This window comes from Genypterus blacodes, unplaced genomic scaffold, assembly GCF_046128005.1.
Source record: "Genypterus blacodes isolate CSIRO-AG114 ecotype Tasmania unplaced genomic scaffold, CSIRO-AGI_Gbla_v1 ptg000185l_1, whole genome shotgun sequence".
NCBI classification, from domain to species: domain Eukaryota; kingdom Metazoa; phylum Chordata; class Actinopteri; order Ophidiiformes; family Ophidiidae; genus Genypterus; species Genypterus blacodes.
The window spans coordinates 2,604,844-2,618,167 of NW_027466986.1; the positions used below are offsets into that span (position 1 = coordinate 2,604,844).

Sequence of the window (13,324 nt, forward strand, 5' to 3'; positions counted from 1 at the left end):
TGAGGTCAACTATTTATACTGCATATAAACATCAGATAAGATAATGATTTTTTAACTAAAACTGTGAATGTTCAAGGTCACATTAAACAGATACAGACGAGAAGTGAAGTCAAGACTCAGCAAACTTATTATGGAGGCCGTTTATTGGGGGATAAAACGCGAATACATCTTCAACGAAAATTCTATAGAAATTGAATTCAAGTACTGTATATATGAATATTATAGATGATAAGAAATTCGGATACTAAGTGAAGAACTCAATTTTACCATTTGGTAAGCGTTTATGAGAGGAACACACACTAACACAGAGTAACTGATCAACACTGAAACTATTTTATATTTGTACAAACAGCTGTTGTAGGAGGTTTAACGTCTTTGGTAGTTTTTTTTTCAGACAAGGCCACGAACCTACATTGGCCACTACATCTCAATGAAATTTAAATAAGTCAAAATTATAATTAGGTTTCATATATTTGACCGGTGTTTGGATTTATGTGCAGAAAATATGTCAGAAAGATTTACTACAGCTAATTGTCTCAAAATGCTGCTGTGGTGAGAGAGAGAGAGGGAGAGAGAGAGAGAGAGAGAGAGAGAGAGAGAGAGAGAGAGAGAGAGATGATAACAGCAGGGATCTTGATCAGTCTCTCCCTTGCTCACTCCTCCTCCTCCTCCTCTTCTCTCTCTCTCCCCTCTGTCAGTTTTGAGTTAATTTTCTGAAACTTTCGGTTACTTTGCTTGACTAAACTGCAACTCTGGTTTCAGCGAGGACGACAGCGGGATTGTATTCGATTAACTCATCCCTTTAATCCGGGCTATCACGGATGTGCCCCCTCCAGGAGTGGATATGTACCAGGGCATAATGACCAACCACGGACCTCCGTCCTACGAGGCCGGATTTCTCCACAATGCCGCGGCGGGCACCTCGCCTGTTTACGTGCCCACCACCCGGGTCGTCACCCCCATGATCCCGGGGCTGCCGTACCTCCAGACGCCCGCCGCGTCTCAGCAGAGCGGCCCCGTGTCGAGCCACTCTGCCTGGGCGCAGGCGGGCGCGGAGTCGGTCCCGTCGTACAATAACTCCCCGGTGTCTTCGCGCTTCACCTTCTCCACCAGCCCGCCGCTGTCCGCCGGGGTGGCCTCGGTCAGGGACACGGCGGCCTCCTACGGCAGCCCGCTCAACATCTCGGCTAATGGCAGGGACCACTACGGCGCCCGGGGCCTCGGCGGGTCGTATCATAGCCCCTACCCGGCATACATGAACCCGAACGTGGGCGGAACCTGGTCGACGTCCCCCTTCGATAGCCCAGTCCTGCACGGGCTCCAAACCGGCGCGCCTCCGGGAGCCACACGGCACCCAAACATAGGTGAGACGAAAACATCAACCAGCACTCATTTATAATCGCACTATCAAAAATAATCAGGAACTGTGATTTATTGAGATATTTATCTGTTTTCCAATTCTCAGTATCTGATATAGGCCAGAACCGAATTCATTATGGATTATTATTTATTTAATGACTGGGAAGCTAAAATAAATACATATGAAATAAATAAACACCTGCATAAAGTGACTCAAATCTATTTGAGCAAAATAGAAGTTGAAAACTATAAAACAAAATAAAATATATTTATTAGATCACCCTGTTGAAGAGTTTGTACGTAAATCCCGTTACATTGATTAGAGCAGGTCCAAATGTTATTATGCTGCAAGCAGAAATTAATACAGATCATCAACATTAAAGCAATCCTCGGTTAAATCACGCAAAATTTGTAATATTGGGATTTAAATATTTAATTGTCACATTGGATGCAACAATCTATAAGGATTTAAAAGAGTATTATTATCTGTATTTCAAAATATAAGACTATTTCACGTAAGAATCCATAAGAGTCCTAAACCGACAATAATCTGAATTTGATCATTTATTCATTTAGTTTACAAATGGGAAATGGAATTTTTATCATCAGACTACGCAACAAAACCGAAACAGGACGAATCATTCCGTGGAATTGTATCATTTTGTTGACACAACATGAGAACAAATACCTGTGATCCCGTAAAAGTTGTAATTCAAACTTTAAATCAATCAAAGCCAAGTGGAAAAAGTCACAATAAATTCCCACATTACAGATCCACGTGGATTAAACGATCATCCTGTGGGATTATATATGTGCAGACTGACAGGTGCAGACTTTCTATTGTTAATCTTTGATATTGTCTCACACATGAAAAGGTATTGAAGTATTTTGAATCGTAAATTATGGCTTAAACTTTCCTAAAAGATATATTTAAATATTCGTTTGGTGAAGTTACTGCCTGATGTGCCTGAGTCAGACCCGTTATTATTATTCTACATATCGTTTTGTAACCTTGAGCATGTATTCATGAAGTACATTTTAGGCCGTATACGTTTCGTCATTTTAAAGACCAATTTGTATTTTAGGTTGCTGTGATTACTTCAATTCAACTATTAAAATCAAAATTACTTAACAAAATTACAAAAATCCGATCACGCTCGTAACTTGTCAAACACACACAACCTCACGTCGTCATGTGACAATGTGCAATTATAGGACAAATTGTCTCAAATGTAAATATTATACTGTAAACTATACATGATCTAATATATATATATATATTCAATTCACGTATTTGTTTATACAAATACAGGTGCAGCTCAATGAATTAGAAATCGTGGAAAAAGTTCATTTATTTCAGTTATTCAATTCAAAAAGTTAGACTATCATATATTAGAGATTCATCACACACAAAGTGAAATATTTCAAGCCTTTATTTGTTTTAATTTTGATGATTCTGGCTTCAAGCTCATGAAAACCCCAAACTCTGTTTCTCAGAAAGCCTGAATTTTGTGGAAAAATTCGATATTGTAGCCTCACAGTGTCTCACTCTAATCAGCTCATTAACTCAAATCACCTGCTGAGGTTTCCTGAGCCTTGTCATTGTCTCTCAGTCTGGTTCAGTTGGCGACACAATCATGGGGAAGATTCCATATTCTCATTTATTGAGCTGCACCTGTATAATCCATAATATATATAATGCAATAATATATATATAAATCCAAAATTCATATAAAGAGTGAAAATAAGAGCAGTGGATTAAAGCAGAACCTGCATGGTGCGTTCAATGTCCCTGTTTAGATGTAAAGCGTCCCTCAGCTGCAGGTTGCTGTACTCTGCTCAGTGTGATCACACAGGATCACTCGGGTTTCACAACACAGTCATTTAGCTGAGGTTGTCAGATTTTCACGGGCTGCATCTGATCACTGATCAATGCTGTGCTTACTTGTCCTGGGATTTTCCCCACATCTCCTCTAATTCACGTTTTCTCCATTATTAGTTGTCAGTGTCTCACAATGTAGAATGCTAATCTGACATGTCAGTTATTAGAGGTCATTTTATCAGTTTAATCACTGATTAACCATTGATTATCTCTACACCCAGCAGCTCATTCTGCCAAGATGTGAGTCTAACTGTATTAAAACACACGCTTATCCTGTGAACCCTGTGAATCTTTCCCTTTGTGTGAGGAAAGAGAGGAAAATGAGCTGTACCACAGACAGATAACACCAGTGATCTAATCTGAGCTCTTCATCTGACAGCAATCTCACTCAATCACAAATGATCCACTCAGTGTGTTCGTTTACAGGTGGAGGAAAAATTATTTTGTTGTTACCATCCCATCAAATGTAACCATATCTCAGTGTTGTGTAGTGTGACGTGGCGTTCGGCCATGCAGGGAAAGTTTCTATCATCAGATTGATAGGACCTTAATCTTAATCTAAACATTAATCTAATCTCACCTAAACTGGAAAATAATGCATTACAACCTTTCCTCCACATTGTAATTGATATAAAAATAGTTTTGCACAACCAATTACACAACCAATTACCATTTTAGTTTTCAGTTAAATGTCTTCCCCCAAACTATGATATGCAAAATCAATTATAAATAAAGCCAATCAAAAGCCTTATCAATTACTTTGACCATGAATACAAACCTTAAAATAATAATAATAATAATCATAATAATACACAACCTATGAGATGAACAGAACTATAGCAGCAGTCCATTTTCAAAAGGAAAGAAATACTACAGTAAAATTACTCAATTATGAACACTTAAAGTACTCAAACATGTAGGAAGCACTTGATACAATAATATGCATCCAATTCACAAAGTGTTTGCATATTTTTGAAGACGTATTGCATTCTTTAAACTCATGTACTTCCATCAGATGTGGTGTAAAAACAACAAAAGTCAAATATTACCCTCTCCAATGTAGTACAAGGTACTTTAAACACTTTCCACCACTGGCCTTGCGGGGATAAAGACAAAGATAAAGACACACACTGACATTTACACCACAGCCCCCCAGATAGGACCTGATCACCACAGCACTTTTTGTGTATTGTCTTGTGTTTCTGGGTTGTGTTGGCTACCTTGCTACCAGCCCGACTCAAGGTTATAGCTCACCCTGCTGTGTATGTGTGTAAGTGTGTCTGAGTGTCTGAGTGTCTGTGTGTGTGTGTGTGTGTGTGTGTGTGTGTGTGTTGCCCTCAGCCTTGAGGAGGCCTGTATGGCTTTCACATTTCACAGCAATTTCTGCGCATCACTATTGTTATTTAACACCTCTGAAGGATTGACTTGACTAATTGATCCCACTTTGTTCCTCTGATTGACAGTTAGATGAGAGAGAGAGAGAGAGAGAGAGAGAGAGAGAGAGAGAGAGAGAGAGAGATGTTATAGACACTGAGTCTCCATTTGAATATGATGGAGCTCTATTCTGTCTCTATTTCCAGCTCGGCTCTTTATCTCATAGGGAGCTGTGAGATAAGGAGATTCCCTGGCACTGTGCTGTGGCGTCACAGCACCAGCGCACCCCCTGCTGGTGCAAAAACGCCACTGCATCACGATAGGGAAAGGAAAAACTTGTAACTGCAGTTGCAGGGATTGCAGCACTTTCAAACACATTAAAGGACTTAAGGAGGGAAGGAGGGAAGGAAGGAAGGAAGGAAGGAAGGAAGGACGGAAGGAAGGAAGGAAGGAAGGAAGGGAGGGAGGGAGACAGAGGTTCTTGTTTTTTGGCTCACCACACTTCCTCTCTTTCTTTCCATCTTCGTCATCCTGCATCAGACCTGTTCGATGACTTTGCCGAAGGTCGCGAGTGTGTGAACTGCGGGGCCATGTCAACCCCCCTCTGGAGGCGAGATGGTACGGGCCACTACCTGTGTAACGCCTGTGGCCTGTACCACAAGATGAACGGCATCAACAGACCTCTCATCAAACCTCAACGGCGACTGGTGGGTTCACACTACAAATCATAGAGTCGTACACTCATATCAGGGGTTTGGATGCATATATGACTGATATTTCTTTGGATGTGCTTGGTGTGTAGTCTGCCTCCAGGAGGGTGGGCCTGTCCTGCACCAACTGTCACACCACCACCACCACCCTGTGGAGACGGAACGCAGAGGGCGAGCCGGTGTGCAACGCCTGTGGCCTCTACATGAAACTCCACGGGGTAAGAGACAGAAAGAGAAGACAGGGAGCCTCACTGTATTATCATCCTTATCATCATCATCATCATCATCATCCTCATCAATCTACGAACAAGCCTTTCAACACCTTTCTTGTTGCACATGTTTATCTCAACAGGTTCCTCGACCATTGGCCATGAAGAAAGAAGGGATTCAAACCCGCAAACGCAAACCCAAGAACCTCAACAAGTCCCTAACTGGTCAGCATCAACGACACGCATGCTTTTATTTCTGTGTTTTCTGCTTTTATCTCATGTTAAATGTAAAATCTGAACCTGCAATGTGCTGTAGTAACAACAAAAGACAACAAAAGCACATGAAACTAAAATCAACAAAACACACCTTACACATAGTATTTGACCTCTACTGTCCTACACACTTAACATTTGAAGTCTGTATCCTGTGTGTGAGTGTGTGATGACTGTGGTTCTGTGTGTTGCAGGGACTCCGGGCAGTGAGGGGAGCCCCGTCACACCCAGCAGCACTCCCCGTGCCCCCCCAACCACAGAGGAGCCTCGGCAGATAAAGACGGAGCCAGAGACGCACAGCTTGTACACACACCACAGCCCGCACACACAGGTACAGAGGCACATCCAGGATGTTATTTTGTGCATATTTTGGTAACGGTAACGTTCCTTCACAACATCCCCCTTCTGTAATCCCTCCAGATTTCAGCCTTGCCAGCCTACATGGCAGCCCAAGGAGGGGCCCTCCCTCATAAGATGTCTCCCGGGGGACACAACGTGCCCTCCGGCTCCAAAAACGATCCCTGGAACAATCTGGTCCTGGTTTAGAAAGATCTACAACCTGGCATCCCACCCCTGCCCGTACCTGTTTAAACTCTAGAGCTGCTAGAGGTTGCAGCGTCGTTCAAAGACTGAAATGTGGGAATCAGAACGGGACTGATCAGAACTGCACCGGACAGAAGATCGACAAATATTGTGTGTGCAATTCGACCAATAAGGGGAAGGAAGTGCTCCAATCAGATCCACCCCACAGCTCTTATTTTGAAAAACTGCACCTGGATAGCGGGGGGAACTTATTGTTTCTTTCACCAGTCTGGGGACACGAAGAGCTTTGGAAACAGAATAACCTGAAACAAATCACAGTTTCCCTGAGCAAAGATGAAGATTTCAACATTTCAATGATTTGTTGCCAAAGAAAGAATCACAAGAGGACTTTTTATATCGAATACAGCAACGAGGAGATGATGACATTTTGACTCATAATAAGAGGAAACGTGCAGGTGGAGCTAATGTTAACGATGGCCGCATTCCATTCAGGTGTGCCAGGATCAGGGCTCCTTTAACTGTGAAGGTCTGCTCAATGACACACCTAAATAGAACATCATCATCATCAATATGCTTCGCAACACATTTCCTATATCCATGAGTGTAATTTAGAAGCGGAACATCACTGTGTATTGTTCTAGATGCCGTCGCTCCTCCTCACTGATGCTTAGGGATGAAGATAAGATCCCAGCTGAGTGCAAGAGGAAGAGTTCCCTAACTTCCTGTTGTTTCTGGTTTATCTGAGTGCCTACAAAGACGTTTTAAAGTATAACAAATACATTCAGTATGCATTCAGTACAAATGATAAAACACCAGAGCAGCACGAAAGTTGCACAAAATAAATGTGATGTACAGAATAAAAGAAGCTCCCTCTGCTGACACAAGCATAAATGTACTTTCTCTCAAGTTTTCAAGATTAAAAACGAGTATTTATTACCGCCACGACCCCCAAATCACTCTGTTATCCAATGCTGTCGCGTAATACACTACATGTATGACGACGTACATGCATGTTAGCAGTAACTCCATGCTTTAATTTGCTTGTGACAAGCACAGGGGGGGGGGGCGATGTGTGTGTGAACGTGGAATGTTGTACCAAAATGACAAATATATGAAAATATATGTAAAAAAAAAAACTTCACTCCAATATAATTGTTTAATCCACCATTTGTTGATATATTGTAAGTAAACACCTTTTGGCACAGAGATGTGGCCGATCTCAGCGTGCGCTAACACTGTACTACCTGATGGACTTCCTCTATGTGCGACTGTAGCTCTGCTGAGGAAACTAATAAAGACCAAGCATTATGATGTCATGCCTAATGCCTGTTCAGTTTTCACCTCGCCTCTCCTTCTGCAAAGCGTATCCTTCCGATTTGAATGAATTCTTCTGTTAGCTTCGCGACATCCTGGATAAAAAGCTGGACGGTGCACTGATTGAAGTCTTCAGTCAGCTTGTCCCTGATGATCTCAGCGTATTTCTCCCGGATCACTTCCCTCCAGCACTGCTCAAACGTCACCCTCAGGTGATCCTGGGCGGTGGCAGATACCTGTGACTTAAAGGTGTAATTAAGAGAGAATGCTTTCCCTCTCTGTAAACACTCCTCCACATTCTCACTTCCCTTCGACAGCAGGGCTTGGGCCACAGCTGTCATGGTGTTCACCTCTTGGGTCAGAACCCTCTCCTGCTCCGGTTCGCCCTCTAAAATACCGAGCATGCCTCTGAAGGAACTCCCCCAGTCCTGCCCCTGCATGCTGCGTATCAAAGGCAACATCAAGTTCTCTTTCCTCCGTCTCAGCAGCTGTTTGACGGCAGAATATACATTTTCACATAAAGGTTCAAACGCCTCGGGGCTCCTTTGAGCTGCTTTTAAGTAACTTCCATGATCTCCGCTCTGCTCCACACGGTCCACTTGGCTGTAGTTGATACCGTGGAATAGGTTTTCTTTGGTTCCTTTGAAGCCCCAGCATTTCACAAAGCCAACATGAGTCTTGACCCCATAGACAGTCCACCACTCCTGAGCCTTCTGAATCAGGTTGAGCATGCACGGGTCAGTGTTTCTCACCAAACATGGACTGTTAACGGTGAACACGTATACATTCCAGCCCTCTGAGACAGATCCTGCATCCAGAAGCTCCTGGGTTTGTTTGATGATGAAGTCCTCGCTGTGCTCTCTTTTGCTGTAATCAGGATAGTAGGGTCCATACATGAAAACCTCTTCCTGTTTCTCAATAACTGCCCACGAGTGCTGCTTATCCTCAGCTCCACATTCCTCTTTGATGTCGTGATGGAATTCCAAAAATTTACTGTTGACCGAGTCATTGAGGAAAATGTCACCGGCAGCTTGTCTGAGCCTGAGATGCTTGAAGACTTTCTTCACCGAGTGTTCCGTGTCAGCCCAGGATGATATCTGGTCAAACAAGCTCTCGCTGCCATTTAGGTGTGTTGTCTCTCCATTGAAACAGTGTGTGCACAGCCGACTACACCTTGTGCTGTAAAGGGGAAAAGTGTGGATGGAGAAATGGTTTCAAAAGGGAATCATAAATGTGTTGCCAACGTGATCGACTCACTGAACTGTGAACAAGCCGGTGATCATTACAATACTGTAATGTGTCATAACAAGACCCTGATATACCTTATTTGACCTTTGAACTTACTTCCCCCCGGCGTATGTGATTCCCCTCAGTTCCTCCGCAGCTCGCCCAGTCTGATATCTGTCCAGCAGAGATTTCAAACTCAGTAAAAACGTCTTTGTGTACATCGAGAGCGGCTCGTTGTCTTCAACCAGGGGCCGTTTACGACTCCGCCTGGAGGAAAGAAACAGGCACAAACTGGAGGTATTCTGTGTAGATAATGCTTTCATTTAGACTTCAGAGGCTATCTAAGAACAAAGTTACATATCAGGAGAATTCCTCTGTCTGTCTTGTTTCTCTACATGTAAAAAGGAACTCACATGGAAACGTCCATCCAGTCTCCTCCACTGCTGACAGTTTCAGGAACCAAACGACCAAAACTAACTTAAAACTCTCCTCTAGTCCGACCAGTTACAAGCGCGATTGTCCTTTGAAACCTGATCACAGGTGAGGCAGCTCTGAGACGCTAAGCAGCTCAAGAGGAAGTCAAACACTTACGCTTTCACGATGTTGATTTGTAGAATTTGCGACTGTAACTGTCATCAGTGAGCTCCTCCTCTTGGAAATGCTCGTGGCCATGCAGGTGTTCACTTGACCCAGCTCAGCTATGATACACACACACACGCTGGTGATGAGTCTGTCTCTCTTTGGCATCCTTTTTTTGGCCGGTTTGACGAGTTGACAGAGAGTTGATCTGAGGACAACAAAATGTCCTAACATTTGTTTCTTTTGACACATCTTTGTTATGATTTCAATCTACAACTGTACTATCAACTTGCACAAGGTATAAAAAGCAAACCCCCCCCAAAAATATGCATCATATACCCAAATTATTCCCCAAATCAAACTAAGAATGAACCTAAAATGAAACATCTTCTCAACTTCTTCAACAACTTCTTCTCCTATATTTCAATCATTGTACGTACATCAAAACAACACAAACGCAGGTCTGATGCCTTTGGCTCTTTATTATCAGTTTTGTGTTGTTTTAGAGTTATGTGCGTGTTGTGATTTTTGTGTCTATCCTTTATAAACAATATGCAAATCCATTGAAGCGTTATACATGTACAGACAGCGTCACTTAGATGAGAAACCTTTTACGACCCAACACAGGCGTGCAGACGGACACGTTAGACAGGATCTGGGTGTTAGTCACTGCCTTGTTTATGACCTATGTAATTGTATGTATATGAAACAGTATGATACATAGAGTATAGGGCAGGGGTCGGCAACCTTTTTAACTGAAAGAGCCAAAAAAAGACAAATATTTCTAAATGTATTTCCTTAAGAGCCGCTTCACAATTTGCACTGCGATCAGCAATAATCATGGTAATTATTTATTACTACATTGTGTTAAAACCAGGGGTCTCCAACCTCCTCCTCCACCCAAACCAGCTGAATTAGCGTCTTTTGTGTGAACATTTACAAAATGTTGATATCCAACTCTCACATTTTGTATCAAAATGCACTTACACTCAGCAACATGAGCTTGTGTTTTTCTGTATACATTTTCAGTGTCAAGCTCACACTAATAAATTCACTTCATATTACTCTTGTAAAAAAACAAAACAATGTTATTACTTATTATACTATTTTACCAAAACTATACCTTTCATATTTCACATTTTCTGTCTGTCCACATATCACTGTCACAACTTCCCTTCACATTCCCTGTAATTTAGGGAATTCCCTGTAGTTCCCATATCATCTGTACTTCACATGCATTCAGTCTGTTCTGATGTTAGTGAGAGTGTAGTACTGTTTTCATGAGGAAATTAAAATAGTTCTGGAATGTTCTTGCAGTGAAGCACATTCTCTGTCATACAGTTTTGGAATGTTTTTTTCAGTGTTTTCCTGTTTGGAAGAACACACACTTCTTTCTTCTTCCAACTGGACTGTTGGATGCACAGTTCTCATGTCTGTGAAGGTTTTTTGTGGACCCTGCTCGACATGACAGCTTAATTCTGCAAATTCTGCATTCTGCCTTTATGTTGTCACAATTGTTAAAATGCATCCAAATGAATGTTTTTGAATTTGATTGGATAGAAATTTAAACAGCTTTACCAAGTGACGATGTGTTGTCAAATGGACGTAATCTTTGAACTTTTCGGCGAGCGCCTCGGAAACGCTTTGTGAGCGATTGGTAGCTAGCGAGCGGCGTGTTGGCGACCCCTGTGTTAAACAATGTCAGCTCAGAACTTCAAATCTACAGGGAGCCACTGCCGACCCCTGGTATAGGGGGTGTGAATGAGAAAATTGAGGATTTGCAGTATAACTTCTGAGTCTGACATAAAGCTTACAATGTTTTTGAAAGTAATACATTCCTGCTTTGAGCTAGTTCAGCTCTTACTCTACTCACCTGAAATTTACCCCTCAGACTGCAGCTCTGACCTCACATAAAGACCTCAGCTCTGACCTCACATAAAGAGCTGGACTGGAGCCTGTTACCTCAGATGGTGACATGAGGTCACCATCTGAGGTACACAGTCAGCTCAATCAGTTCATCTCCCGTGTGTATGTGTGCAAATTTGCATATAGCAACAGGGGAGGGGAGAGAGAGCGAGAAACAGAGAGAGAGAGAGAAAGAGAGAGAGAGAGAGAGTGAGAGGCAGAGAGAGAGAGAGACATCGAGATCAGGAGAGAGAGCGAGAGACATAGAGAGAGAGACATAGAGATCAGGAGAGAGAGAAAGAAAGAGCAGGAGAGAGAGAAAGAAAGAGCAGGACAGAGAGAAGGAGAGAGCAGGAGGGAGAGAGACAGAGAGAGAGCAGGAGAGACAGAGACAGCGGGAGGCAGAGAGAGAGAGAGCAGGAGAGAGAGAAAGAAAGAGCAGGAGAGAGAGAAAGAAGGAGCAGGACAGAGAGAAGGGGAGAGCAGGAGGGAGAGAGACAGAGAGAGAGCAGGAGACAGAGACAGCAGGAGGCAGAGAGAGAGAGCAGGAGAGACAGAGACAGGCAGAGAGAGAGAGAGCAGGAGAGAGAGAGACATAGAGCAGGAGAGAGAGAGAGAGAGAGAGAGAGAGCAGGGAGAGAGAGAGCAAGAGATAGAGAGAGAGCAAGAGAGAGCAGGAGAGAGAGCAGGAAACAAAGAGAGAGAGAGAGAGAGAGAGAGAGAGAGAGCAGGAGAGAGAGAGAGAGAGAGAGAGAGTGAGAGAGCAGGAGAGACAGCAGGAATCAAAGGGAGAGAAAGAGAGAGAGAGAGAAGAGCAGATGAGAGAGAGAGCAGGAGAGAGAGAGAGCAGGAGAGAGAGAGAGAGAGAGCGAGAGAGAGAGTGAGAGAGAGAGACCTCTTGCCAGTGTACATAGCCTGATAGGATTGAGGCAGGCTGACACACATCTAATTAAAAGTGCAGCTTAGACTCATCTGTTAGATTTATTTATGTAGATACAATAGAGCCAGTATAGAATAGAGGCTCTTAAATACTTGTGGAGAAGAATTTGATGATATAGTCTACTCTGAGTTGATTATCATGGCCATGCAGTTTTGCTGACCTGTCTCAGTATTCAGCATTACAGTGTTCAGCTCTATAAGCTCTATGTGAACGCGTGTGCTTGCAGGATTTACCATCTAGCTTCTCCCCTGAACGTTTGACTTATTTCTGTTGATGTTGCTGACTTCCACTCTTCCATACATGCATGCACACAGTACAGGCTACTTCACAAGATGGTTTAATACTCTCAACCAGATCTTATTTGTCTATTTTGAATGAATTTAAATAGATTTGAATAGTGTTTATGGTACAACAGTAACCCTCATCATTCTCTCCATTTGGGTCTCTCTTGTGTTTGCCTATGTTGTTGTTGTATAGCCCCAAGGAATAATAGGGACATCGTAACCTGGCACCCAGTTTTGTTGTTAGTGAATGTATAAGCAGCCAGCCAGCCAGACAGACAAAAGGAGGGTTGCTGTGTATTCGCTGCTGAGCTTAAAATCTTCTCCTGATTTGCTGATGGGATGTTTGAGCTTATCTCAGTCCTCTGGCCCAGATCCTGACTCAGGGGGGTTAAGACGGCCAGCCTAAGACATAGACACACTGCAGGTTTAAACAATAATCTTTAGGCAAAATGAGTTTAATATAGAAGCTTACAGTTTGTCTAAATGCATAAAGAACACAGGTAACTCGAAACTGCTCTGTAATTATTACCTAACTTCAGCAGCAGGTATGCAGGTTCGCTTTCCCTCGCGCATGAATAAGCAGCCAATCAGATGCCTCGGTCCCCGGCGGGCGGGGTATCACACCAGACGCTCTACGCGTTCATTGGTCGTTGAGGTCTGAGCTCATGACGCTCTGACCAATCAGAGGCGTCGGTCGATCTGACGACGCCGGTGATTGAGTGAGG

At 43.0% G+C, this 13,324-nt stretch overlaps 1 protein-coding gene across 1 annotated transcript; it reads left to right on the plus strand.

Annotated features, from left to right (window-relative positions):
* The first annotated feature begins 631 nt into the window (after window positions 1-631).
* gata4 (GATA binding protein 4) lies at window positions 632-7,661 on the plus strand. Its single transcript, XM_076168057.1, has 6 exons — window positions 632-1,364; window positions 5,156-5,322; window positions 5,418-5,543; window positions 5,678-5,759; window positions 6,002-6,138; window positions 6,228-7,661. Exons 1-6 carry the CDS (start codon window positions 845-847, stop codon window positions 6,351-6,353), a joined length of 1,158 nt encoding a protein of 385 aa, XP_076024172.1. The 5' UTR covers window positions 632-844; the 3' UTR covers window positions 6,354-7,661.
* Window positions 7,662-13,324: the final 5,663 nt, after the last annotated feature.